A 27,364-nucleotide genomic window follows, 5' to 3' on the forward strand; every position below is an offset into this window, starting at 1 on the left:
ACTACCAGGCCATGTCTTGAAATGCTTTTAATTTGTCGTGTACCTTGCTTGCTCGGGCATGTGTGTTTGGAGCTGTAGGGACCTCTCAGCCATGTCTCCATGAGAGAGACAGTGGCATAAGGGGAATACACTGGGACAAGTGTGCTTGGTGACACAACCACTCTTGTAACCAGTTCCTTCAGGGATAGACATTTTCCTGCCTTCGTTAACAAGGCCAAGATGATTAACACCATGCCCAGCCGTAGACAGATGAGCTGCTACTTGGTTTGTACTGTGTGCACTGCTCTAGGTGACTATTTTTCTGGGACCAGTTTCCCAGGGTCCCCAACCCCAAAACTTAGTGAACTGTCAGGGATAAAGAGCTCAGTAGGGGAGATATGGACACAGATTATTCCACAGTGACTGGGTGTCTTAAACAATAGAAGTTTATGTTCTTGTAGCTCTGGAACGTAGATCCTGGAGTTTTATTCTGAGGGCCTTTAGGTCTTTAAATGGCTCTCCTAATGTAGTCTTTGCATCTGTGTCTTCTGATACTCCCGAGTCTCCTCCTCTCACAAAGACACTGGGCAGACTTGACTTTGGGGGCCACGCTAAGGGTCTTACCTTGAGCTAATTATGTCTCTTAGGGTCACATGTCCAAATATAGTCTCATTCTCAGATACCAAGGTGTGGCTTCAGTCTATGAATTTTGGGGGAACACAGTTCAGTTCATGACATTTTAAAAACATGCCATTGTATTCCCTAGAGGAAATTTTATGGTATGTGTGCATATGTGTGAGTGTGTTATGTGGGTGGGTGAGTGTGTGTGGATGTTTGTGTGTCTCTGTGTGTTTGTTTGTGCATGTGTGCAAGCCTATGCACATATGTTCGTGATCCTTTTACTCCCACCTTCAGTGTAATGGGCTAATGGACACACACATCTATGGCCTACTGAAAGTTTGTGTGTGTTCAATAGACTTGCACCACTATGCATAGTTGGAAGTATTGACTTTGCTAGAAAATAATTAGAGACTTTTTTGTTCCTTACCCATATACATGAGGTCATTGGAGACAGTGTGGTGTAGACTCTTCTAAGAAAAAAAAATGGCTCTCTCCTTTAATGGCGTATTATTTAACATGACCCTGTTTTCTTACAGATTATGACTACTAACGGTACTCATTTAGTGCTGGAGGTGTGGCACAGTGTAAGAGTGTGTATTTAAGCATTTGTTAGGCCCTGAGTTCTCCTGTCAGAGGATACTGTATAACCTTAGAGTGAAAAAGCAGTGATAAGATGAAGGCTTTAATAAATATTCTATGTGAAAAATAACGTATGGACAGCAGTTGAGCATAAAGAGGGATAAATAATTAAACAAAGGGCTTTTCTTCCAGAGCCTTCTTGGATTAGCATCATCTGTCTACTGTGCGAACCTTAGGAGACTGATAGTGACCGTGACACTAGAATTTGTTTTATATATCTACTTCTATGTGCACATTACATTAGTTAGGTAGTAAAACACAAATGCTGTTTTGAGTCCTTCCTGACAAACATGTTTTAGTCCTGGCCAGTGAGGGGTTTTTGGAGACTTTGAAGGATGTGAGTGTTCATTCCCTTGAATAAGATGTCTCTCTTACAGTTAACTCCGCTTTCCTATTGTGTTATTATGGGTTCTTTTCCTGAGATATTAATTTTGGGCTTTCTCATATCTAAGTAAAATTAATTCCAGTCATTTTCCTCACTCTTATCATCTTGACTTTTATTCTACCTCATAGTAGGACATATCTGTACATAATGTGAAATATATATATGGGGTTTGCAGAGCCTGCCCTTCTCCCTTCATTAGGGCAAGTATGACAGGGAGGGTTGGCTCCTGGCCTTTGAGTTGGCAGTGGGACAAGAGCACCCACTCATTTTGCCCCTAGCATTTCCACTAATTGCTTCATTCCCTCACTCTGCACAGAAACCCTGAAATCATGTCTCCAATTATTTCTGCTCAGAGGTGAGACATAGCAGTCTTCCTTGCCGTCTTACCTATGCAGTGTCCTCTGTATGGGATTGGAGGAAATGACTTGGCCTTTCTGGTGTGCGATTTCTCTCCAAAAGTGTGAGACAGGAAAGACACTACCAAATAGTACTGTCTCATGGTAGCATTGATTGCATACTACTTGTCACTGTGGCATTTAACACACACACACACACACACACACACACACACACTGTATACATATATGCATGTGAATACACTCATACACAGACACCCACACACATACACAGACACACGTATACATATACATGCACATGCATGTACAGACACACATGTGAACACACACATACACATACATACATAAGTACTTTTTGCTTATGAGTAAACATGTACCTAATTCATACCTTCTCTTTTAAAAGTAAAAGAAAGTTAGAAAACTTTTGTTCTCTTTTGAGTGTTCTTATATCTCTTTTGTTGTAAATTTCCAAAGTGTTGAGTTTCAGGGGTCATTGTATAACATGTACATGCTCCCATGTGCAAATACACAGACTCAGCACACATACATATGTGTATGTCTCTATGTGTGTGCAATTTATAGCCTTATAGATTGGATTGCTTCTCAAGCTTGCTTGAATTGACCACATTAGTTGCATTCAAGGGACCTTGGAGAGATGTTTTTAAATACATGAAGAGGTATTAATTCATCCTCTTACAGAACTTGGGTATTGAACTAACTCAGGGGCAGCATTACTCCTTATGAGTCGCTTCCTTGAAATCTTTAGCACTAACGAGTTTGAGTGGGGACACATAGAACAGTTGTTGGATGCCAGCAGGATTTCCTACAGAGTAGAAGTTAATAAACAATTTCCTATTTTCCCCCATTTAATGAACATTAGGTTTTTTTGGCCGATCAAATACAAAGTTTGTTGAATTAGTCATTTTGGCATACAGTATGATGTGTGTCATAGCTGAGTCGGTGGGCACGGGGCTGCTAGTCCTGCCATGTTTCTGTTCAGAGTGTCATCCTTCACCCGAATCACTTTCCTCCTGTCTTCCTAGCTAGTGCATTAGCTCCCTTTCCTTCCCTCCAGTTGCATAAGATGGTCAGAGTGACTCTTGGAAGTTGGGTTCTCCTACTTGGCCAGCCCTGCTGCTGCAAGAGTGCAGGTAAAATCCAAGAAGTGAGCACTAGGGGGGCCCATTTCTTGTGAGACATTTTTTGTTGGTAGAAATGCAGTTTGACTTTCTTCTGACACTAGACTTTTTAATTCAACCACTGAATATGTGAGTCTTCAGGCAAACATTTTCATAATCTTAAAAAGTAGGCAGCGTTACCAGAGTACTCGACTATAGAGTGCTGAGTTAAGGTGGGTAGCTAGGAAGGGAATCCATGCTCATCCGTTTCCTCTCTGAAGGCTGTAAGGACACATTTGCTATCAGGAGATGTTGCCTTTGTGAAGGAGGCAGAGATGTTTATTTTTATTATAATTCTTAATTGTAAATTAATTTTAGTGTCCATAGTCCAGATGAAGATTTTATTTTTAAACCTTTTAAATGAGAGGGTAAAGTTGCACAAGTAAAAGCAAAGCTAAATTCTAAAATGTGTTTTTAGGAAATATTTCAGTATAAGCCAAGACTATCGAGAAATCTTTTTCATGCAGTGGTATATACGTGTATTTCATAGCTGATAAAAATGTAGGCCAACATTAGAAATGTAATGTTTTTATCCTGTTATGGAGCTAGTAGTAATTTTCAGTTCTGATGAAGGTTAGTTGTTAAAACTTTCTCCATTTTAAGTTTGCCCAAGCTAAATGACTCCTGTGTTTCTGAGGTTGAGAGATGTGTTAGAGGGACATTCAGACAGAATAGGAGAGTTGATCAATAAGCAGTATGACACTCATCTCGGCGGCCTTGCATCACAGCATGTGGAAGGACAGTTAGTTTCCTATGACTACTTTAGCAATGAAAAAGGAAATGCCTGCCACCAAGCTGAGTGGATGCTGAAGTGGGGGTTGGGTTCCAGGTGACCTGCAGTGAGATGAGTGTCATTTCTCTTGGCTGAGCTGCCCCACGAGACTGCTATTACACTGGACTTCTTGGGAGCATTTCTTTAGTATGTTCTACAAATGTGATTTCTTTTCATTGCTTGCCATTATTTAGGGAAATAGAACCCTACATTGTTACTTTAAATATTGCTTTGTCAAACCTGCTTCCTGCACACTCGTATTTTATCTAAACCCTTTAGCTTTTTCAGTGTAAAATGAGCAGGGGTGTGTCATCTGGACTGTCTGTCACTAATAACCTATTAAACATGTATACGACATAAAGTATTTTACCATCAGACTTCAGGTTCTGTGACACATGAAGTGCTGAGGATGGTAGATTCAAATTAGAGTCATTTTACCATCCTACATTATGATTTAATACAGTGTCTTATTGCTCTTATAGGTCATTACTTAACAGCATTTCTTTAAAAGACATATTTAATCTTAGAAGAATATGTATGTGAGTGCATCACACACACACACACACACACACACACACACACACACACACTCTTGCAGTTTGGGTGGAGGACTATGAGGTCAGGTGCTTGTGGAGAACATTGGGTCTCCTGAAGCTGGAGTTACAGGCAGTTATGAGCCTTCCTGTGTGGGGGCTGGGAGTGAAACTTGGGTCCCCTGCAGGAGTACTATGTGTTATTACCTGCTGAGCTGTCTCTCCAGCCTTAGTTTCAACCTTGCATAATCCACAGAAAGTGTTTATTTTTTTCTTATCAGTATCAGTAAATTTGAATTGTCAACTTTTACTTAGTAGGTCTTAGTAGATGAGAGACCTTTACAGAGAAAGTATAAAAGATCTCCAAAATAATTGTAGTTTTTTTTTTTTACTGTAAGTGTACATCACACAGATGTTGCTAGATATCCTGTTTTTATTTACTAAGCTCATAAACTTCAGCTAGGTTTCTAGTAAGACGCAGTATGTAACATGAAATTTTAGCCCAGGATCCAAACTCTTGGTTGTGTTTGTCCTACATTTAGAGTCAGGAGCTCTTGGAATTCTGTTTACAAATTCCTCCAGTTTATTGTAGACACGGTGCCTTATAAAGACTTGAACGTGGCAGATCAGAACCAGTACCTTCATATGAGACGTCCTATGTCTTTATTATTTGTCCCAGTCTGTGTTAAGCTTCCACATTATGTAAACATCTAGGGAGCAAGGCTGTGGTCAGCCCCTGTCTTGTGTCTCCATCGCTGAGGCTCATCTGCCTTAGCCAGTTTCCTTACTCTCATTTTCTTCCTTCACATTATAAACTCCTCCTTCCTAAGCAACAAGGTATGGCACTTCTATGGTCTCCAGTTCATAAGGAGATACTTGGCAGCGCTCTCTATAGAATAATGTATAGAGTTACCAGGTTAAATAGGAAACTGAAAAAAGCTTTCCTGAATTTCTTTTGTTACAGAGAGATAATGTTCTCACCTATTAACCCACAGCGAAGCTCTGGCCTCTCTAAGTGGCATGGAGAGGGGCTGCCCACAAATGGGCTTTGGAAGACCATTGTTAGCAGGTGTTGGGGTTTGGTGAGCTGTGCAGCAAGCTGCTATCCTGGGTGTGTCTCAGCGTAGTGCAGTTGACAGCCTGACTAAGGTGGTCACTTAAGAAGATGCCTCTAGACCTGGGTCAGAAGCACACGGGTAGAGACACCACATTCGCAACATTCAAATATCAGTCTTCTTTCTGTGCTGTACTGCTCTGGAAAAGGAGGAGCTCACCTAGTGTCTTCTTAATAAAACTTGTCTTTCCACTAGTCCTGAGTCTTCCAGTGTTCTAGAATGTGGCTGTGCCTAGCTTCAGATCCTTTCCTTAGAGGAACCAGCTTTTGCCACCCCTGCATTCTGTCTCTATGAGGAAAGTCCTTGAACATTTCTCTACTTGCTTTACTTAAGTGAAAACAAAGCCATTTCCTGCCTGGCACAGGAGACTGTTGCTTGACCTGGGGGCACAGTGCCCTCTCCTGCCTCTCTCCTTTCCTCCCTGATGGGAGCTGATAAGCCATAAAGGGAGGACATCCTGATGCAAAGGCCCGCGCTTGATTAATGGCTCTCGCTACTCTCTCATTGAATACCTCAGCTGCTCCTTCCCGTGTTCCAGTTGCTTCCTTGGCCTACACACCTTCTGGATGTTGCTTTAAACTCCTTAGCTTTTCTTTTAGCATAGCTCAAACAGCGTCTCCTTTCCAAAGTCCTGGGCCTTCTGCCTGCTACTTCCTCAGATATTTTGTCACGGGATGCAGGATGAGTGTTGCAAGATCTAGTATCCTAAGCATGGCCAGTGCTGGTTTACTGGTCAGGGGCTTCCTGGGTGAAGTTGAAGTTTTCAGAACTCCCAGACTGGGTCGATCTCTGTAGTTAGTTAAAGGAAGAGTGCTAGAAAGAGAGTTAAAGGGACGGCTATTGGGTGAGGCTAGAAAGCTAGAAAGAGAGTGAAAGGGACTTATTGAGTGAGGCGCTTGAAGCCTGTTCTAGCACTGACTGTTGGAACCCTTTTCCAGGTTATGTAACAGAGATTTTCCCATTTGTCTGTGAAATATCAATAATGAAAGTTGCACAAGATTCTTCGAAGATTAAGTGAAGAAATCTATATAGTTTGTGCATGGTAAAAGCCTGGTAAAGTGTTAGTTGTTATAATTACTGAATCAAAACAACAGATACGATATATCAAAGTTGACTAGTTAAAAGATAGCTGTAGGCAGACTAATGCGTTTCCTGTGTTCTGGTTCTTTTATGTGCAAATTCAAATAATAATAGGAATGTGCCTAAATATCACAGTGGTCTGAAGGAAGATAAAATGAGTGGGGAGTTAACCTAATGTTCGCACAGGCATTTTAGCTGCAAATCCTATGTAGTCAACGAGGGAATTCTAAACATTAACATTTATGAGAATACAGTTTTAGACCTGGGAGGTAGAGTCAGGAGAGTCAGATGTTCATGGTCATTCGCAGCTGCATGGTGAGTTTGAGGACAGCCCGGGATACATGAGACTGTGTCTCAAAGACAAAGGCAAGAATCTTTTAAAGTGCGATGTGGAAAGAGATGTACTTCAGTGTGGAGTTCTGTGCCAGTTATCTTGGGTGTAAGACCCACAGCTCTTCAGGAGCAGTCCTCTCTTCCAAGAACTCTAGGGCAACTGTGTGTGTTCCATACCCCCAGCATGCCATGTGGGCCTTATTTGAGGTGGAGCAAAGACAGTGTCACCCCAGACAATTTCATCACAGACCGCTGTGAAGTCCCCCTATACCGTCCTATTTTTGAGAAGTATAAAGCAGTTGAAATGTACTGTCGTCTGTCCACATGTGTTGAAAAAGTTGAGGGGCTAAACTGAGTAAGGGCTACCTTTGCTTGTCCTCACCCCTCTCCTGCTGCATGTGAATACTTTGATGGGCTCACTACTTTATCATTTTATTGCATTTCATTACATCATAAATTTTTATATCTTGGTAACGATCCTACCGGAAGCTTAATTGTTTATAGGAACATCTTAATTAACTAGAGTTCACCAGGTTAAGCGGAACACAAATTGAAGGGGTGATAAATGAAACACACTCCACTCCTCTCCTTTTATCGGATGCACTATTCAGATAAACTAGTATCTTCACGGGGGTTGGAAGAACTCTTGCCTAAGCATTCTGTGCTGATGCTCCCCACCATTCTCTCTCCACTGTACCATCATGGCTGACTTCCTCCAACCTCCCTCTACTCCTTTATGCAACTGTGATGAGAGAAGAATACTAGCTCACAGGGAATTCTGACCTGTATGCTGAGGGTCCTGAAATACCGTTTCTGCATCCCATTCTTTCCTAAGTGTTTGCCTTCTTCAGATCTTCCCGAAATCAATCTGTTTCGAGCATATAAGGAGATTACTGTGCTAGAAAGTGAGTCACTACCACAGCTGAAGGAATGATGAACGATGTCAGTTAAGAGGTCCAGTAGCTTTATCATGTTCTCCCTTTCGGCTCCCTAGTAGGAAAGGAATACCCAAGTTGACCTCTTGGCTTTCTCAACTTGTTGATGATGAGTTGGTGACACTAGGCATGGGGTCACAAACTTAACAAACCGAAAGGACTGTTTATCTGTCATTAAATTTAGTAGGCCAAGGAGTGTAAAGGCAACTCTAGACCTGGTTGTCTAATAAGAACACTTCTCTTGAGCCCTTGAAATGTGGCAAGTTCGAACTGAGGTGTGTTGTAAGTATAAACCAGAATTTGGAGATCCTGTCTTAAAAAAATTAATAGGTTGTAAAATTATCAGTAAGAAGTATTCTGTCTTGTTACATACCAACATCTCTGTTCTGTCTAATAAAATTTTCTAAAGTTGTATCATGTTTACTTTTTTACTTTCATCAGTGAAAAGTTAAAAAAAAAAACCTTTAAACAGTATGTTGAGGGCCTGGGGATGTAGTTCAGTTGGTACTGTGCTTGCTTGCCATGAACAAAATACTGGATTCCCTAACACCACATAAAACAGGACAGGTCTACAGTCCCTGGGCTCAGGAGGTAGAGGCTGGAAGGTGGGTTGTTCAAGGTAATCTTTCCCCTCACAGTTCAAGGCCAGCCTAGGATATACAGAAGCCTGCCCAACACCCCAAATTCTAGAATCCTCTTTCTGTAATCATGCTGTTGTGGGCTATGTGTGAGTAACAAACCTAGATAGCCTTGGGTTGAAATGGATTGCTAGCAGACTGGTTAGAACTGATCAGAAAGCCTCAGTTCAAGCTCTAGTCTCTCCTTAGCACTGCGAGGTCTCCCTAGAGCTTCCCTGTTAGCATTTCCACAGTATTGACCATGTGTCGCCATTCCCGTGGTGTGCCAGGTTCATGCCTGAGGAGCAATTCCCTCCGCTTGCAGCTCCCCACTGAGTGCCTCTTAGAGGAGGCAGGTCACTGTGTGACGCCACCCTCCTACTGTGCCAGGGAGCTTGTGAAGGGACGCTTCTTCTTTATGACGCTTCTGGTACCTGAAGTCACAGCTTCTGTGTGTTGTGTGAGACAGTGGCTTATGGAAATTCATTTTTTTCTGTAAGTCTCTGATCTCTGATTGCCTTTCTTTTAGCAGAAGCCCCTTGCTGTGCCTTGCAAGGCTGTTGGTTCCTTGTCTTAATTCCCATATCTCCGTTTCTCTTTTGAGTCTTCACTCTGATTTTTCTTTTAATTTTTCTCTGAGTCTTGAGACAACAAAGTAACTGAGAACTGTATGGAAGGTTTTATAGCTCCACTACGTAGGAAGTACATTTTAAAGACATTAACTTTGTTCTATCATTAACAGATGTTGGCCCTTTTGTTCTATTTAGAAGTTGTAGTCTAGAGTGAAATAACTCTATCAGACTCCTTTTCCTACAATAATATGAGAGTAAGAAATTCTTGCTTTCCCCCTTGGCTGATCATGCTTTCCACTATCAGTAAAAATTAAAAAACAAACCAAGTTCTAACAGGAAAGAAAACACCTGTTTGGCTTGGAAAGCTTGGCTAGGGAGAGTCTTTTTCTGACATGCCAAACGCGACCATCACGGGGGCCCCTGAAAGAGGGTATTTTTTTTTTCTGTCTCTATTTCATGTGAGCATTGGCAGAAACTCTGACAAGCAGTTCTTCATATTTTATTACGTTCTTGTCTGCAGAATCTCTGTCAGGCAAAAACCTTGTCAGCGGAAAACCTGTCGTAGGATCAGAGGAGACAAAAACAGGTGTCACACAGGCAGTCAAAACTGAAGGGGAAAAAAAGATTAGGCTAAAGAGCGAGAGGCAGACAATTACATTAATGCCAATGCTTTTATCTTATAGATGTGTGTTATTATCTCGGGGTGCTGAGTGCGCAATTGCCTCACAGAAAAGTAGACAGGAGACACGGGGAAACTTGATAGTTATTAACTGAAGAGGCAGTGTGTCAAAGCTGGATGGGGTTCAAAGTTTTACAGAAGGGAAGAAAAAAAAAAACGCAAGGCAGCAAGCAACGGCCGTGTGCTTCTGCTTTCGGCTACGTAAACTTAGTAGCAATCTAACATTTTCTACTTGGAAAAAGATCATAGGAAAATTAATGAAAGATGTGATATGGAAGCTTTGGGGGTAACATTTACTCTACATGCAGGAGACTCAGACTCAGAACCTTTTCCCGTCTCATAAAGTCTCGCCACAATGAGATACAATGTGGGGCACGAAGACAGGCATTTGTCAGCTCAGCTGTGTTGTTTGGGTATGTTTAAAACACCTATTATCAACACACTTTTAATTAAAAAAAGCTATTAAGAAGCCCTTTTACTAAGTGTGAACATCTGTACGTGCAAGCTGTAAATTAGAAGATCACATATGTGTGCCCCAGTCAGAGACTAAATGAATTTGGCAAGTGTTTTCTATTACTGGGATTTTAAACGCAGTCATATCTAAAGGAAATCGCAAATGCTACATTTCACAATTTGCATCGATCTCTTTCTTACTGTGTCTGTTGGTGCTGATTAATAGAAGTTTTCTAATTGGAAATTAGAGTGATTATCATGATCAGATTAGTAAACAGAACCCAGAGCAGCGAACGGCAGATACCCCTTCTGCTTCTTTGTTTTCCTTATTTTTCAAAACTTGCTTCCTACAAACTGAAACCCTGGTGATGCATCTCGCAGTTTCACTTTGCCAGTTGCGTAAACCCTGGAAGGTTTTTAAGCTTTATTGATAATTTATCCTGTCAGGCAGCTCACAAACAGAGGACAGGGCAGCAGCCGTCAGTATTCTTGCCTGGTTAGTTATATGTACATTGGTTAAGTTAATGAAACATCAACAGAGATGCTGTCTGGCTGGTGGCATTTTTTCTTTTTTGGTCATGCATTTAAATACTTGGTTAGTTTAGGTTTTTGCTAAGCCCTAAGACTTCCTTCATAACCCTCTTTATGAGCAAATCTTTATATCGGGTCTTTGATCCCACCATTACCAATGCAAGGCAGTTTGATAGTCGATATGCACATTACGCAAATCCAGCAATCCCGAAGAAAACAAACACCAGCGTCAGGAGTGTCTGTGGGAGGAGCCCAGAGTTTTAAGGGATTACGTGGAGTAGAAGGAAACTGAAAGATTAATGGTAGATCCAGGATGGGAGTTCAGACTGCCTGACTGGCGGAAGAGGACAGCAAAGCCGACACAAAGCTGACGCCCATGCTTTAAAGCATGAAGACATGAGAGCAGGATCATTTCTTTTCCGTATTTGCTACCGGACCCTGGCCTCCAATATCACCGCTTTCGCTCAGTCCTGAAGTGTCTCCTTAATGTACCTGACAAAGTTGACAGCATGCACTGCATTTCAGTATCTCCTCCATGGAAATGTATAGATAACTATATGCTCCTCCAAGGAAATCAAGTCTATACAGCGGATGGTTTATTTATATAATAATTCAGTTTTTTGTTTTTTTTTTAATAAAAAGATAACACATCTCACTCAAGCAAGTTTTAGATTTTCACATTACATTTTAATGGGTTATGCTTTATAGCCAGCATGCGTTTAATTCATTGATACAAAAATTGAATGAGATAGGATGCATGTTGCCAACTTCAGGCGAGTCTTGGCAACCGGGCGTTCGATAGAACCACAGTCATGGTAATAAACCTGTAAACCTGGTTTCAGCAAGGACATGTGATCACCAAATCTCTTCCTACAGCTACTGTCAAGTCTGCAGATTAATTTTTCTCTTTTCTCTTAACCACCTTGGAGGAGAGTTGCTGCAAAGGGGCAAATATGTGCCCCTAGACCTGGGCCATGTGGGAAACGAGGGAAGCAGCATTGAACCTGCCAGCCAGGAACGTGAGCCTCTGAACCGCCACACTCTGACAGTCTACGTTTATGGGTGCTGCAGTCAGACATTAATGATTCCCAACATCAATTCTGAAGACTTTATTATGCATAAGGCCACGGGGGAGAAATGTCAATCAGCTTGAAATATTAGCTGCATGGTCCCAAGTGCCGCTCAGACTCTCCTGCAGACTAATTGTGGGTGTTTCCATGTATGTGTTCCCATGTTCTGAGAGCTGAGTGCCAACCGAAGCTGATTAAATACGGTGGCTGGTGGGGCTTATTAGAACTACTTATGTCTCCGATCCCTCCCTAAAGTGTAGAACCATGTTTGTAACGGATTATAGGAGTATTTATAGACTATTCTTCACCCATTAAGGGGTCATTGATGTACAGTATATAAGGTGATGTATGTAATGAGAATTTGTGGAGTCTTGGTAGAGTCTTTAAATCTAAAACCACTAGCACTATCTGATCAAGAAAGGAAGGAAACCCTTTATACCTTTGGGTGAAGCTGTCATCACCAGGCTGGGAGATGAGTTCTTTCAAAGATCTATGGGTTTCTTTCTTCTTTCCTCTAACATGATTCCAACAAGTAAGCCTTCTCTCTCCTTTGCATCGCCTTACCTAATTAATTCAACTTTGACAAGAACAGAGAGAAGTTGTTACTTAAGGAGAACAGGACTTATTTTGTACCTAATTTGCTCCCAATTACATAATTCTTTATCATAAAAGAAGTGAATAAAATCTGCAGATCTAAATATTATTCAAGTCATAAGAAATTTCCTCTAAATCACAATTATTTCTGTCTCATGATCTCCTGGTTCACTAAAAAGTTTCTAATGTGCCATCATTGCTCCTCATTAATGCTCTCCCTTAGTGGGAAGTTTTGATTAGGAGCAGGCCTGTAGTCTATGAGGAGGTTAAGTCTTTGCATTGAGCTCTGGTGGTCTTTTCTAGTAAGAGAACTGAGTCTTATAATGGCCAAGGATTGATGTTATAATGATTCCAAAGGGCCCTTTTATGATAAATTCTAAATATGTGAAATCCCATTAAACCTCTAGAAGTTCATGGACTAGCTCCATTGAAATGACATATCGTTATATTGGGTATAGTGTGCTTAGTATAAAGTGTGGCATAATAGGAAATTATTGGTCATATTAGCAGAAATGAAGAGCCACTAACCCCCATAAATTCAGAGGCTACAGCCTAGACATTTGAGGTAAAAGCAGTAACAATATTCTATTTATAAGTAATCAGAACTCTAAAATATGATCTCTGAAATTTCACTAACAAAATACTGTAACTAGAAACTTGATTTTAGAAGTTTAACATTAATCATGGAAAATTCTATATTATTTTTAAATTCAAGGACATGTGTTAAGTGTTAAATCTATTAGAAATTAGCACAGTATACCTGGGTCCAAATGTCCTATAAGCTGACCACTTGGCACTACTTTAATTTGGAATTCTTGAGGCAATTGAGAATAGACGTGAAGTTCACCAACTAGCCTTGCAGTTTAAAACTCACTTGGCATTCTCCCAATGTCAAAGGAGTGAGGGTATTGTTTTAATAACATAAAATTGTTTCAAGTAGACATTTAAAAACATTAAAATATCCAAGGCAATACTAAAGTGAATGAAATAACAACTTTTCTTTTACGTACTTTTCATATTAATCTCTAGTTGTTTGATACTGCAAAGTGGGTGGTTTTCAATAACCATTTCCCCACTTTTCCCACTCCCTCTTTCAGTAAATAAAGGTAATGGCTGTACGCTCCACACTGCTGTGCTTGCCCAACTGTTAGATGGGATCCACTGGACATGTGCCTATAATTAGCATATTCCTCCACAAATCACCAAAGCAACTTGAATTTGACTTTTAAAGAAAGTCATGTTCTTAAGAAGCTGTGGAAAACTAAGAGCTATAAACTACCACTGAGAGCCAGTTGTCTGAGGTCAGTAAAAAGCACTTTTGTACTCCTACATTAAAGAGAAAAAGATTGTGAGTGTGTTCTTATTTTGGTAACCTTCACAGAAATTTTGGAAGTGGAGTCTTCAGAATTGCAGGTTTAAATTTATTTTAATTTATTTGAGGTTTCTAGAGTAATTTTTGTTACTGAAAATTGAAATTAAAATAGTCATTATCATCACTGTCATCCTCCTCCTCCTCATTCTCTTCATCATCATCATCATCATCATCATTTTTTTTAGATACCTTATCATGGTTAAATTAGCAATATAGTCAAAAGTATATGTTTATATATTGATTATATATTATATATCATATTTGACACTCACTTACATTGACATTTCATTAATGATCTACAAAAATTCTACCTGTTGTCTTGGTTATGATTCTGTTGTTTGCATCTGTGAGTGTTCTTTGTTCATATATATTTATCCCTTATCAGTTTTGTGTTTTATTGATTAACCATCACTTTCTTCATATCTAAAAAACTGCTGGAAGTGATAGTATAAAAGCAGTAAGTGAATCTTGGAATTCCTGTCAGGATAGCACCCTAACCTTTAGATTATGATTGCACATGTGTTGTGAAACTTCTCCTCGTTGTCCTGTGGAGGCAAGAAGAGGAGAGGAGAGGGTTCAGCAAAGGGTCTGGGTGAGATCCCCATGATATGGTGGAGTCCTCAGACTTTCACCAGTTCGGTGCAAGGTGTGTAACTGCGTTTCCTATATTAACTGTTGATCCATTCAGCAGTACAAGGACAAATCTACCCAATATCTGTTGTGTGTCAGATAGTGTTACTGCTTCAGCTCAAACTTTTGTGACCTCTGCAAGTGCAGCATACGGCTGGTATGGGCGCAGTTGGCGTGTAAGTGACCACACGGCTGAGATACTTTGCTCCTACATATGGGGATTTCTCCAACCTTTGTGGAATAAATAAAGAAACAACAACAACAACAACAACAACAACAAAACCCCGAACCTCAAGTGATGCTCAGAAAGAAAGGTTCATGAGAAAGAAGAAAGTAATTTAAGGGCAGCCTCGACATTATAGATCTGCAAAATGAAGCCATGCAAAGGGCATCTTGCTTTTACCTGCCGCTTCCCCTCGGATTCTGTTTCTATCATGCCCCAGCTGAGGTGGTTTTGCTTGCCGCCCCCCATTCCCTTGTAATTTATGTTGGAAGGAAAAATGTGTGTTTGCAATTTTATGTTTATTTCTGTTTGTTTATTTTTTTTTTTGGGGCTTGTGTGTGTGTGTGTGTGTGTGTGTGTGTGTGTGTGTGTGTGTGTGTGTGTGTGTGTGTGTGTGTGTTGGGGGGGGGGTGAGGTTCAGGAAGGGTTTCTCTGTGTAGCCCTGGCTGTTGTGAAACTTCTTTGCAGATCAAGGTGGCCTTGAAGTCAGAGATCTGCCTGCCTCTGCCTCCTGAGTGCTGGGATTAGAGGTGTGTGCCACCCTGCCCCGCTGTTTGTTTGTGTATTTTGAAGACTTTTTGCTGTCCTTTATTAAGTGGGCCTGCATCTTCACTATTTTGTGTTGAAACGTAACACGGAGCCGGAAACACCCATTTAGTGACTAGATATTAAAGTGCTTGGAAATCAGTGGGAACCCACTTTGGTTGAAACACAAGCTTCATGGAAGACAATTATGCTAGAGAAAAACAACCCTGATCGATGGCATTTGGTGTGTTTAATGTATGCATATGCATGACGTGCATGCGTGCGTGTGTGCATGTGTATAGGGGGTGTGCATGGCACATTATCATATATGCCCAGGCAAGAGTATGTATTGAAGTCATGGTGTGAGTTGTGAGAAAAGACTGGGAGAGTAATATATACCTTTCAGAGACCTATCATGTCTCAGTTAGGAAAGTGACTTGGCTTTACTGTACTAGACAAGTAGAAGGGAAACACCAAAACCTAGTAAAAACCATTGCCGTAATGAGGGCATGAGGGTCCAGACACCTGTTTTGAAGTGGTAGAAGTTAGATTCGAAAGAAGGAATTGATCCAAGACAAACTGCAATGGGACTAATAAGCAATTGATTATGCAAGAGAGCAAGAAGTAATTAGAGCTGGTTTTGTATGTTCTTGGGAGATAATGTTCAGAGAGGAAAGCAGTTTCAACAAGACAGAATCTGGTGTCTGCAGTTATCTCAGTGGTGTAAAGCCACCCAGTGAAAGATGAGGCCGACACAAGTTCTTGCTTTGCTTAGTGGGACGTTAGATAATTTTATTGCTTCTTTTGAATTTACATCATTTACAAAAAGAGCATCCCGAAGGGAAAACAGCATGCTCGAGTAAGGTGGACTTGAAAGAGCGTGGCCACGTTTCCTAGTCCTAGCTGAGCAATACAGCTCAATTATGTGCTTATATTTAAGAGCATGGAGTCGAGTTTACAGAATTTTGCAAGGCTAGCTGGATACCTCAGGGCAGATTAGCACCTAAGGGTAGCATGAGAGGCTACCTCCCTGGAAACCTGATGCTTTCTTTGCCTCTCGGTAGATTTCCCCTGCAAATCGGAATGTCCCAGTCATCTGTACCTCTGCTTCATGTTCATACCAAGCATATTCCTCCCCTGCTTCTCGGCTTGACCTTTGTTCTACCCTTTCCACTTGGTGTTAAGGTATCACCCTTCAAGCTGCAAGAGTGTTATACCCGAAAGAATGTTGAGGCCCAAGAGCACTCATAACATTGTCATATGCCTTGCCACTCTTGTCAAGCAACTGGTGATACAGCTGGTCTTGGAGCCCTCAGAGATGAGTTGAGGGACTCTTTCCTTAATCTGGAAAGCAGCAGTAACTTCTCCACTCTAAAGCATTGCTGTAAGGCAGTGCCTGAACTTTAATCTTTATTTCCAGCTGTCTTTTCCCAGATAGCATTACCATAAAGGTTCATTTCAAGACTCTTCCGATCAAGCCTACCATGTGTGTACAGTAAAATTAAGAAAACATATCTATATGTATAAAATCTTATTTTTTTAAGTTTTAGTCATCACTGCAGATAAAATCATATGAATATTAATGTTCATGATTTATTAAACAAAGAGTAGATTATCTGTCAGGGAAATAGATGAAACTGTAAGTTGTTTCTTCACAGATTGTCCATGAATGCATAGTGCTTAGAAGAAACAAGTTAACCGCTGTCTGTGTTGTTTTCTACAGTTATCAATGTAACTCTTGAAACGCCTGGCATATGTACAAGGATTTGTTCACTTTTCTGAGCTTTTAATGAGAGAAGGTGCAGCTTGCTAAAAGTTAACATTTGGGTTATTACGTATTTATTTTCATACCATTTTACTAATAGGCTAAACACAGTCTGTTAGTCTCTAGTCTCTAATAGGACATATTGTAAACTTCATACAATTAAATAAGCTCTGAATAGTGATCATTGAAATCAGTTTGGGGTATATTTGTATGTGGTGTGCTCATGTGTGTGCTCATGTGTGAGTGTGTGTTTGTGCGTACCAGACATTTTGAAATAAGTGTTTTATGTCATTGGATTGCATAGGTGGTAACTGCCTTATTGAGTGGTAATCACAGTTTCTGAAAGAAATTATGTGAAAATTATGTCTACAGATTTTATCCAGTGTGTTTTGAAAATCATAATTTAACTGGATTTAGAGAGTGAGCATTACTTATGTGGTAGAGGCTTTTCTGCACTCCTAAAGACCCGTCCTAGGGACGAGTAACCTTGAGGATAGTAAGAGCTTAGCCTGAATACTCAGGGAGTTGCCCATTATTGGACACTCTTCAGTGTGCACTGTAGATGAGTGCCTTTGTGAGAATCACCCAACATTAGTCCTCACTCTTAACCTGCTCCTTCTGGGCCCCACGACTGTGCATGCAGCTCCATGACTGGGGCTGTCTTAGCTCCTTTAGCTCCTCTTATTCACAGAAGCCGTGTATCATGTCTTCCATGGTAAAAGCACACACACACACACACACACACACACACACACACACACACACAAAACCCACCTGCTGCTTTAAGTAAACTTCTACACTTTTGTCAGATTTTAACATACAAGATTAAAAATTTCATTTGTGGAACATTTAATATTTTCTGTGCCCTAGTAACAACAACAAAAACAACAACAAAAATTAGAAACTTTCTATAGGCTTTGCTTGTTAGGATAAAAGCTCCTTATAGTCTTCCCTTCTAACCTTTTGAACCATCTCTACTCTTTTGCCTCTATGGTTACTCAGGTCTCTTACACCCTTTTGGTGGGGTGGAGTAGAATCCTGGCCAGCAACATCAGCATTTTGTGAAAACTTGATAGACTTGCAGTCTTGGTTGCAGTGAATAAGGGAGTCTAGGGGAACTGGCCCCATTCTCCGTGGTCTAACAGGCTCTTTGGGTGGTTCTGGTACACACCGTGACTGAGAACCTCTGCCTTGACTCCACCTACCCGTATTACTCACCTGCTAGCATCCTAATTCACTTAGAGGACTCTGCCTTGTTCTTTCTCCTCGTTATCTCAGAACATCGATCAAGTCCCTAACAGCATTTACAGCTCCGGCATTTGTCTATCTTTGAAGATGGAGGCTACAACATAAATTACTTTTCATCTACATAGAGCACCTTCTCCGCGGTCTGTTAATAAATGCTGATGAGCATGTGAATGTATGCATGGATGAAGGACAGCATTTTAGGAGGAGTCGGGATCAATAAGGTCAGCTGCTGTAGAGAGATCACGGAGAATAATGAATGAAAAATCTATTGGATTTCACAGTACGGCAGGTGTTGGTGACCTTTGAAATGCTTGCTTCAGCAGAGTGATGGGCAGGAAGCCCAGATTGCTGGAAGTTAGGGGCGTCCAACATGATAAGGACTTACACGTTTCCTGTTGACTGTTTATCTGAACATTTAGAAACAGAATTTTTCTGGGTGAAGTTACTGAATGGCCTTTTTTGGTTGGTAACCTAATTCCATTGAGTTATTAATTCCTGCGATCTTAGGGGATATGGTCACTGTTACATGATGTATTTCTAATTTTAAAATTCAATAAAATGTTATGAACCCTAAAATGATATAGGACATTCAGTAAGTGCTTAAACAGCCATTTCCCTGCTTGTCCATCCTATGATTATTTTTCTTTACTTACGCTGTTGCAGACGTCACTCTGTGTGTTATAAAAGGTGAACTTCTTTAGAACATATCTCATCCCAGTCATGAAGGAAATTAGGAATTTTATTTGGACTGAGGGGCTATACCTTTAGTTGAACCAGGCGGTAAATTCGAAATTACATGGTATCTACCTAGAGATGTTCCCCAAAATGTAGTTGAATCAGTAACAGGGTCTTTAAACAGTAATTGAGATATGGACGAGAAACAGAATTTCTGAACTTAATTTTTAGTTTCTATTTGAGAGGGGGGGGGATAATTGATTGATTGATTGATTATTGGACTCATATAGCCAAAAATTTTAAAGATGATACATTCTTGGTCTCAAGAAAATCACTAATATCAGCATATGGTATTACTCTTTTACAGAGTATAATATTGTCCAACTCATTCAACTCATATGATTCCCATTTATTAGCACTTTTGCCAGTTATGAATTAAGAGAAAAAGAGAATTCCCACTATTTGTAACTAAAATATGGAATCTGATCTTACAGTCCATCAGTCTACTGTTGTGACCAGGGAATAGGACACACACTCACTTGTCCTCAATGGCCTCACTCATGCCTCTAACCACCCAGGAGTTAGGCCCGAGTCTTCCACAGTTTGGGAGATCGTGGAATTCAGCAGAGCCCAGCTCTGGGTCACACATTTTATTTCACTTAAAAGACAAACTTCTTAACTTTTATGTCTGTAAATGTTATCAAAATTTGTTGACTTAGCTGTGCGTGGTGTCATACGGCTTTTACACCAGAACTCAGGAGGCAGAGGCAGGCCGACCTCAGAGCTAGTGACCAGCGTGGTCTAACACAGAAGGTTCTAAGGCAGTGAGGGTGACCTAAATGCTGTCTCTGAACAAACTCCTTGGTGACTCTGTACAAACTGGGACTGTAAAACAGACTTCCTCGGTATAGCGTAGAGCCTTAACACAGAATGATTGTCCGCAGTGCTGTGTTCAGGCTGAAATCATGGCTGACATCCTCAAGCCACGCTGTTTACTTTCCACATCCTCATCTATGTCTCATCTCCGAGACTCTTGAGAGCCTTTTCTTGGTGGCCTACTTGGGCTTGTCATTACTACTACTGACTTACTAGCCAAACATCTTCTGCACTAGGGTCTGAAGCTGGCCCTATGCTGCCTGTCTGTGGAAATAAAGTTTTAGTGGGACACACACCACACACCCACATACACACACACGCATACACACACACACACACACACACACACACACACACCAGCCTTCCTTCAATACTCTAATGCAAAAACAACTAATTGTTAAAGAAAAGTTGCAGCTTATAAAGTAGTTACTAAATGTCAGGCCTTTGTAGAATAAGCTGTTGAACTCTGTTGTACATATTGGCTTGTCACACTATTCCTACTTGTTTACATCAGACACATTTATAGAGAATGACCATAAACCATTGAGGTAGTTAAGTAAGTAAACGTGCTTGCCCCCAGTCCTGATGATAAACTTAGTCCAATCTCCAGGGCCCTCGTGGTAGAAGAAAATTCCTATTAGCCATATTCTGACCACTACCTGAGATGTACATGCTCACAAAAAAAAAATTAAATGTAAAAAAATTAAATAAACATCAGGAAATAACTTTATATCTCCTAAGATATTTAGAGAGAAATATTTTGTCTTATATATTTTACTCATGTTTTTACCATTCTGTAAAAATTCCTGCCCCCTCCTACCCTTTTCCCATTCAGTCCCTTTCTCTTTGAAATTGCCAGCCTCTTTAGCCTCCAAAGCTAGGATAACACTTTTCCCTCAGCCACCGAGCACATCTGAACCTAAGTCTGCATTCACTTTGCAAAGATGCTCGGTGCCAAACCCATGCATAAGATCCGGGATTTGGTGTTATACTCTTTCTCTGTGATCCTTTCAGCTACTCATCTGCTGTGGTCAGAGCGCAAACAGGCTTGCTTGGTGGGGGTTTGGGAGGGCTGATGAAGGGAAGTGGAGGAGGAGCTGGTTTCCCCTTTCTTCGTGGCTCATGCTGGGCTCCAAGTGCATCAGCTGCTCATCACCAGGCCGCATAGTCAAGCTGAACTTGAAGCACAAGATAGCAACGCTCCTGCCGTCTGCAGCCTAAATGCCCTGCGGAGTGAGAGGAGACTTCAATCTGCAAGCTTGTGAATCCCTTATCTTTCCCAAACGTTAAATTAATTTTTAAAGCTATTTATTCAAAGTTGACTTAACCACCAGAATAGGAGAGATCAGACAAATCAGCTGCAAGAAATGAAGTATGGGGAAACCCGAACTCTTTGACAAAGTATTCCTGGGAGTAAATGTGTTGAATGAAGCCAGCGGGTAAATGATAAGGGCCTTCACACTGTGGATGTAAGAAAGCAATTTATCAAGAGTACATGAACTCTCTGGTGGCTTCAAGTCAGGAGGAAATGAGAGCGGAGGAGGAGGAGCCCTAAAAAATACATTAGAAATACTTAAAAAAAAAAAAACCCTCTGTGTGCATGCTCTTTTGAATCTCTCCATTATTATGCGTAAGTGTTGGTATGTTTAAATTGGGGTTGTTCAGCTTTCGTTTGGGCTGTTGGCAATACCACTGTGGGGTAAAGTGTTAGGGAGAAAGCATTTGATGCAGGCTCCTCAGTAGCTTAGAGTCCGCAGGAACCTTGAGTATTCTCAGATGTAGCCATGACTTAAGGCAGAACATTGTCTGAACCTATTTGTCTCACTCAGGAGGCTAGATGACTATCTCTCTGGCTTACAGTGTTTGCACTCTTACTCTCTAGGGCACATGGGTATAATTCCGACAGTTCATTGCAACACCTTCCGTGTCCTTTTGAGAAGTTCTGGGTGCCTTTCAGGAGCCATCTCTTGAATTTTGCTGAATCCCCTGAGCCCTGTGACTGAGACTTGCATCACCTTCATCGACATGGAGAGTCTGGAGCCACAGACTCTGTTCTCAGCAGTGGGCTTCCCAGTAATTCAGATATGGATGGGAAATAAACCTTATGATCTTATCTTAAGGCTTTTAACGTTAGAGGGGAGATGAATTTTGTAGGATTGAGGAGAAGACAGTTACTGAAATGTGAACAGTATTTACTCTAAAAATGGCCATCCTCAGCTTTCTCCACGAGATAATTCCATTAGCTAAAATCACAGATACTCCCAGTTGTAGTCATTTGTTTTTAGTTTCATCTGACACCCTTGGAAGAACACTTAACAGAAGTAACCGAGTAACTTCCAGGCATCAAGCTAGTGAAGACAAAATGATCCCATAGGCAAACATGAGAGAACTTTGGAGAACAAAAGTTTCAGAAAAATCTCCCTTAGGTAATTCAAGTTGTAATTTTTAGCAGTTCACACAACCGTCAACTTTCCTCATTCTTTCTGAGTAAGGTTTTGTTGTGGTTGTGACTGTGGTTGATTTTGTTGATGACTTTTCTGTGTAGCCCAAGCTGGGCTCGAATTCTCCTCTTTATCAGTCCCCCCAGTACCAAGATTACAAGGACACAGTCTTCACCTCGCCAGGTTTGAATGAGGCCTTTTACCCTATAACTTAAAAGATGGTCTTCTGCAAATGAATTAGTCATGTTTTTAGAAAAAGCCACAATCACTAAGAAAAAAACCCTTAGTGCTTTTCTTTCTGTAAGTCAAATGTTTTATCTGACATTGTCTGTGATTTATAAGTACTAAATCATAGGGTGCCAAGCAGGAAGTCAGGGCTCTTGCTTCAAAATCTACGGTCATGAGCTGTATGTCAGAATGGAGCCTGGAGAGCATCCAGCAATGTTTCTAACTTTTTTTTGTCCTTTCTGTCTTTTTATCCCACTCCATCCCCGGGACATTGGTGTGATGACCACAGCCTTGGATAAACTCAGCACACAGCACCTATACCACCCCACTCAAGTGGAGATTGTGCAGTCCAACGTAGTGTTTGACATCAGCAGCTTGATGCTCTACGGGACGCAGGCAGTGCCTGTGCGGCTAAAGATACTGCTAGACCGGCTCTTCAGTGTCCTGAAGCAAGAGGAGGTGCTGCACATTCTCCACGGCCTGGGCTGGACCCTGCGGGACTATGTCCGAGGATACATCCTTCAGGTAGGAAGGGATCTGAGTACTGTGTCTGGCTCAACTCTCGATGGGTTGAGTGAGAATGGTGGCTACATCTGTTTTGGTTCTTCCTCTCACACAACCAGAGAGGTGTCTTCTTCCTCTCCTTGGGTCAGGGAGTAGGAACAGGGAGAGTTCCCTCTGTAGGCTCCTGTCAGGCCTTAGTAGAGTGTAGTTGAATGGAAAAGTAGCCTGTTGACTAGTGTTGCTTTATATGTACCTTTGAATGCAACTCTTCCCTCCAGAGTGAGCTTATTTCCCAGGGTAAGCCTTGAGTTGAGTGGTGAACTTTGAGAATCTGACATTACTCTCCAGCTGGGTTCATGAAGGTATTTCTCATGCCCAGGAAGCAAGGTCCCTTTGAATGTTGTGAACCCTTGAACTTTATTGTATCTTCACCCAGATCCAGGAAAGAATGGTAACCTGCATAAACTCACTGTCTGCATATTTTGCCAACTCTCATGTTGTAGGTTCAGAGCTCTTGGTACTCTGGAAAATGTACACGTGGATGGATGTAGGTTTGACCACCCTATATCCTGGAGCACCTCCCTTGTATCAGTGTCACTGGTAATGTGGTAGGGCTTCTGGATTTATTTGGGAAATGTATAGCCTCTGCCCTATCATCAACACCCCATCTCTCACTACCTTTTTAGTGCTGTGCCATGGGTCATTTTGTTTCTGATATTTATTAATATCTATCTGCCTTCCTTAATCGTTGAAGGGTAACTGTTGAGATCACCATGTTGAGAGACCCCTGGATCCAAAATCTGGATGATGCAAGACTAACTTATATTGAAGGAAATGTCAGTTGGGAAAGGTAGAATCTTAAGTTTTCTTTTTTGAAGGTTCCTATGGAGATATTTTTAGAACTGATCTCTTTGAAAGAAAAATGTTTATGGCTGTGCCTGCCCTGTAGAGTACCTTAGATATAACTGATATTTATGATCTGAGCCACCCCCTATAAAATGTAAGTCCTCAACTCCCGAATACACAGATTATACAGAGACTCTGTTGAGTGGAGATGCTCCAGTCTCTCCATGTTTTGATCTGGGATGAGAACATACAAATTCATGTGATTCTTTTACATGGTTCTTCTACACATCAGCAACAGAACGGGCATAAAAATAAAGGTAGAAAAACGGCCTGTCTCTTCCATGATAGAACAGTGTCTTAGTTTACTAAGAGCTTCTGCTTGCGAAACACAGAAGCATTGGCCCTCAGAATGTGAACTGAGTGTGACAATAATTATATATGCTATTTTAGTTCATGTTACTTTCTTTTTTGTTGCTATGGGAAGACTCCATGACCAAGAAGACTTTAACTTGGCTTATAATTCCTGAGGGTGAATCTCTTTAAAGGTAGAGACAGCGGGTAACACACATGGCAGAAGGAACAGAAAGCTGAATGGTCACATCTTAGCCACAAACACAAAACAGAGAGAGCATAACCAGAAAAGCAAGGGTCTTTAAACTCTTGAAGCTTACCTCAGTGACATGGCTTCTCCAGCAAGGCCACACTTCATAGACTTCCCTAAACAGTACCTCCACCTGGACATCCCGTGTTTCAATGTGTGAGCCTGTAGGAGACAGTCTCATTCAGGGTCCCACAGTTTGAAGAAGTATGTTAGCTTTTCGCTCTCACACTCCACATAAGACTATTTCAGCAAGGTACTGACCTTGCTAGGTGGATAAGTCATAAGAGCCAGGGAATGTGAAGGGATGGGTGACCCAGGATGAACTAGGACAAAGAAAATGTGGGACCCTTTTCACCATCTCTGCTTACAGTGGCTCTGAGACCCTTGGAGTACCAGATCTCTCGTGAGTGAGTGTTTGCCACGTGATCATTAACATTTTTTGGTGGGGGGGATTTTTTCCTTACAAGAAACAAACAAACAAACAAAAAAATCTCTTACACGTCTCCCTAGCATCGTTAGCTTAGCCGTTTTCCTTTATTCAAAACCTATCAAATAACATCTTCACAGGCCACTGTGAGGCTTGCTGCTGCCATCAATACTGTGTTTCAACACTGTGGCTAGGGGTTGTTTTTGTTGCTGGTTTTTTTTTTTTTTTTTTTTTTGCCTCAGACAGTGGTAACATATGTATTCTGTCTTTCTATTCTAACAAGTAGATATGTGCATGGCTAAACTGGTTTGCCATCATATCAACTCTACAGTAATTCCTGTCACATTTTGATGTCAATTAATAGACAACCTTATAGCGCTGCTGTTTTCTACTGCTACGATTTCACCAGAAGTTTCGTAAAATTATAAAATAATTACTTAGGTAATAATTTTCCCAAAATTTTATTATGGCTCTACAGGATAGAAAATATTCTTCTTTCAAATATATTGTAGAATTCATTTTGCATCAGATATAGTTGCAAGAGAGGTATCAAAGCAGAAGACAGCAGAAAGCCTCAAAACAATACATAGAAATCCTCTTATTAGGAAAGGAAATGATACATAAAATGCTAAGTATACTGCTATTTTAATATAATTATAATTAATTTTCATTAATATAAATGTTGAGAAGTCTCAAATTTTAATGTGTCATTTCTTAAGAGTCTAGAATTGATATTTTCAGAAAAAATATAGATTTTTGCATATTAGAGGAACTCTCAGCTTAGTTTCTGTCTTCTTTTATTGATAGAATTGATGTAATATTGATTTTCTTTAAATGGCACTTTCTGTCGTTTAACATTTATCATATACTTGTTCGGTGTAAAACAGTTCTAGGGTTAGAATAGGAGCAAAAAGGTTGCAGGGCACAAAAACCTTAAAGAATACTTTCTGAGAAAAATACTCATTTTGTAAAAGATGAAAGGAGTTGTGCTGTAAAAACAGCCCCTTTCTTTTAAAGGTGGTTCCTGATTACTGGCCAGTACTTGAGAATTATGTGTGGTAATGATAAGGTATGCACAAATGACTTTGAATATAATTACATGTAACTTATTTTTTGTACAGGTAGACTATAAAATGTTCATCTGAGAGCTGGAGAACCCTGTAATGCACCATTAGTGTACAAGTCATTTTATCTGGCTAAAACTCAATTGTCTTGTAGCCCTCAAGGCATCAATTTTAGCACCATTGCTCTCAACAACAGTATATTGAATATTATGTCAGTTAAAGGAGAGTAATTATCAAGGCAAGTTAGGGTGGCTCTTAGTCTTACCACATATTGACTTGGTTAGCAGTTGGCTATAGATTGTGTTACTGGGCAAATAAAGATATACGGTAAGTTGAACTGGTCACGCCAGGATATTAATCTAAGTCTCTGTGGACCCAAACCTAATTTTTTTATGTATACCTGAGTACTTCTATCTTTAGCAAGAGTTTTGAAAGTGGAAGAGACTATTTCATCCATTTTTTTTTAACTGGGAGCATATGGTTGCAGGGGAAGAGCAGGTCATCTAAAATTCGATGAAAGCTGTCATTTGTATATGACGTGCAGAGAAAGGGGGACATAACAGGAAAGCCACAGAGGCATTGAGGTATCTGTTAAAGCTTGGGGTATCTGTTAAAGAGCCTTTCACTTAGGTGGTACCTATAAGCCAGCCATTCAAGTGTAAACTGAATAGCATAAATTGGACCACAACCACATAAGAAGGTGGGCCACTTCTTAGAGGTGAAAATCTCAGTGACCTCCCATGTAGTTGCAAAAGCCTTCATTCAGAAAGGAGAGCTGGAACACATTCCAGAAAAGTAAGATGGGAATATTCATTTAGTTTTTTTTTTTTTTTTTTTTTTTTTTTTAATTCTTTTTTCGGAGCTGGGGACCGAACCCAGGGCCTTCGGCTTCCTAGGTAAGCGCTCTACCACTGAGCTAAATCCCCAGCCCCGGAATATTCATTTAAATGTTAAAATATAAGTTCGAAGGAGCCTATAATTTCTGCAATCACAGAATAACAATGGTTGTTAATGCAGGTCATCCTCTGCAGACACTTTTATTCACAATCAATAAAAACGGTGGCCTGCACTCTTGTCCGAGCCTCATTTCCTTTCTGTCTCTGACTTACCATAGTTGAATTTAGTCATTTAAAAATTAAAATGTTCACAAAGCCTCCCTTTAACTTGAACATGTAGCTAACGTGTCCGGATGCATGTTCCATCCTGTCTTTGGAGAACTCCCCACTTGTAAGCGAGTCCTTCCAGAATTCTAAGAACCAGTTCAGTCTTTCTGAATAATTAGCAGAGTATCAGCAGCCAGTGAGCAGAGGCTCGGTGACACACATCGTAAGTCACCTGGGCCACATGGTTCTAGCATTTCTCAGACTACCATCCGTCTGAGAGGTCTAGCTTTCGGTTCCAGAGGAACCACCCTGGATCCCTCCCTGAGCACTTCCTGGTTCACGGTAGCACAGTAAAACCTCTGAGGGCTTTTGGAAGAAGTAAACTTGAAAACAT

At 40.8% G+C, this 27,364-nt stretch overlaps 1 protein-coding gene across 2 annotated transcripts in view; it reads left to right on the forward strand.

Annotated features, from left to right (window-relative positions):
- Positions 1–27,364, forward strand: part of Bnc2 (basonuclin 2) — a 328,627-nt gene that overhangs the window by 192,958 nt on the left and 108,305 nt on the right. For both annotated transcript variants that reach the window (XM_032889467.1, XM_032889470.1), the window contains one exon: positions 22,715–22,950. In XM_032889467.1, the coding sequence (XP_032745358.1) occupies positions 22,715–22,950 (236 nt within the window). The remainder of the gene's footprint in view (positions 1–22,714; positions 22,951–27,364) is intronic.

The sequence above is a fragment of the Rattus rattus genome, chromosome 1 (genome assembly GCF_011064425.1).
Source record: "Rattus rattus isolate New Zealand chromosome 1, Rrattus_CSIRO_v1, whole genome shotgun sequence".
Lineage (NCBI taxonomy): Eukaryota > Metazoa > Chordata > Mammalia > Rodentia > Muridae > Rattus > Rattus rattus.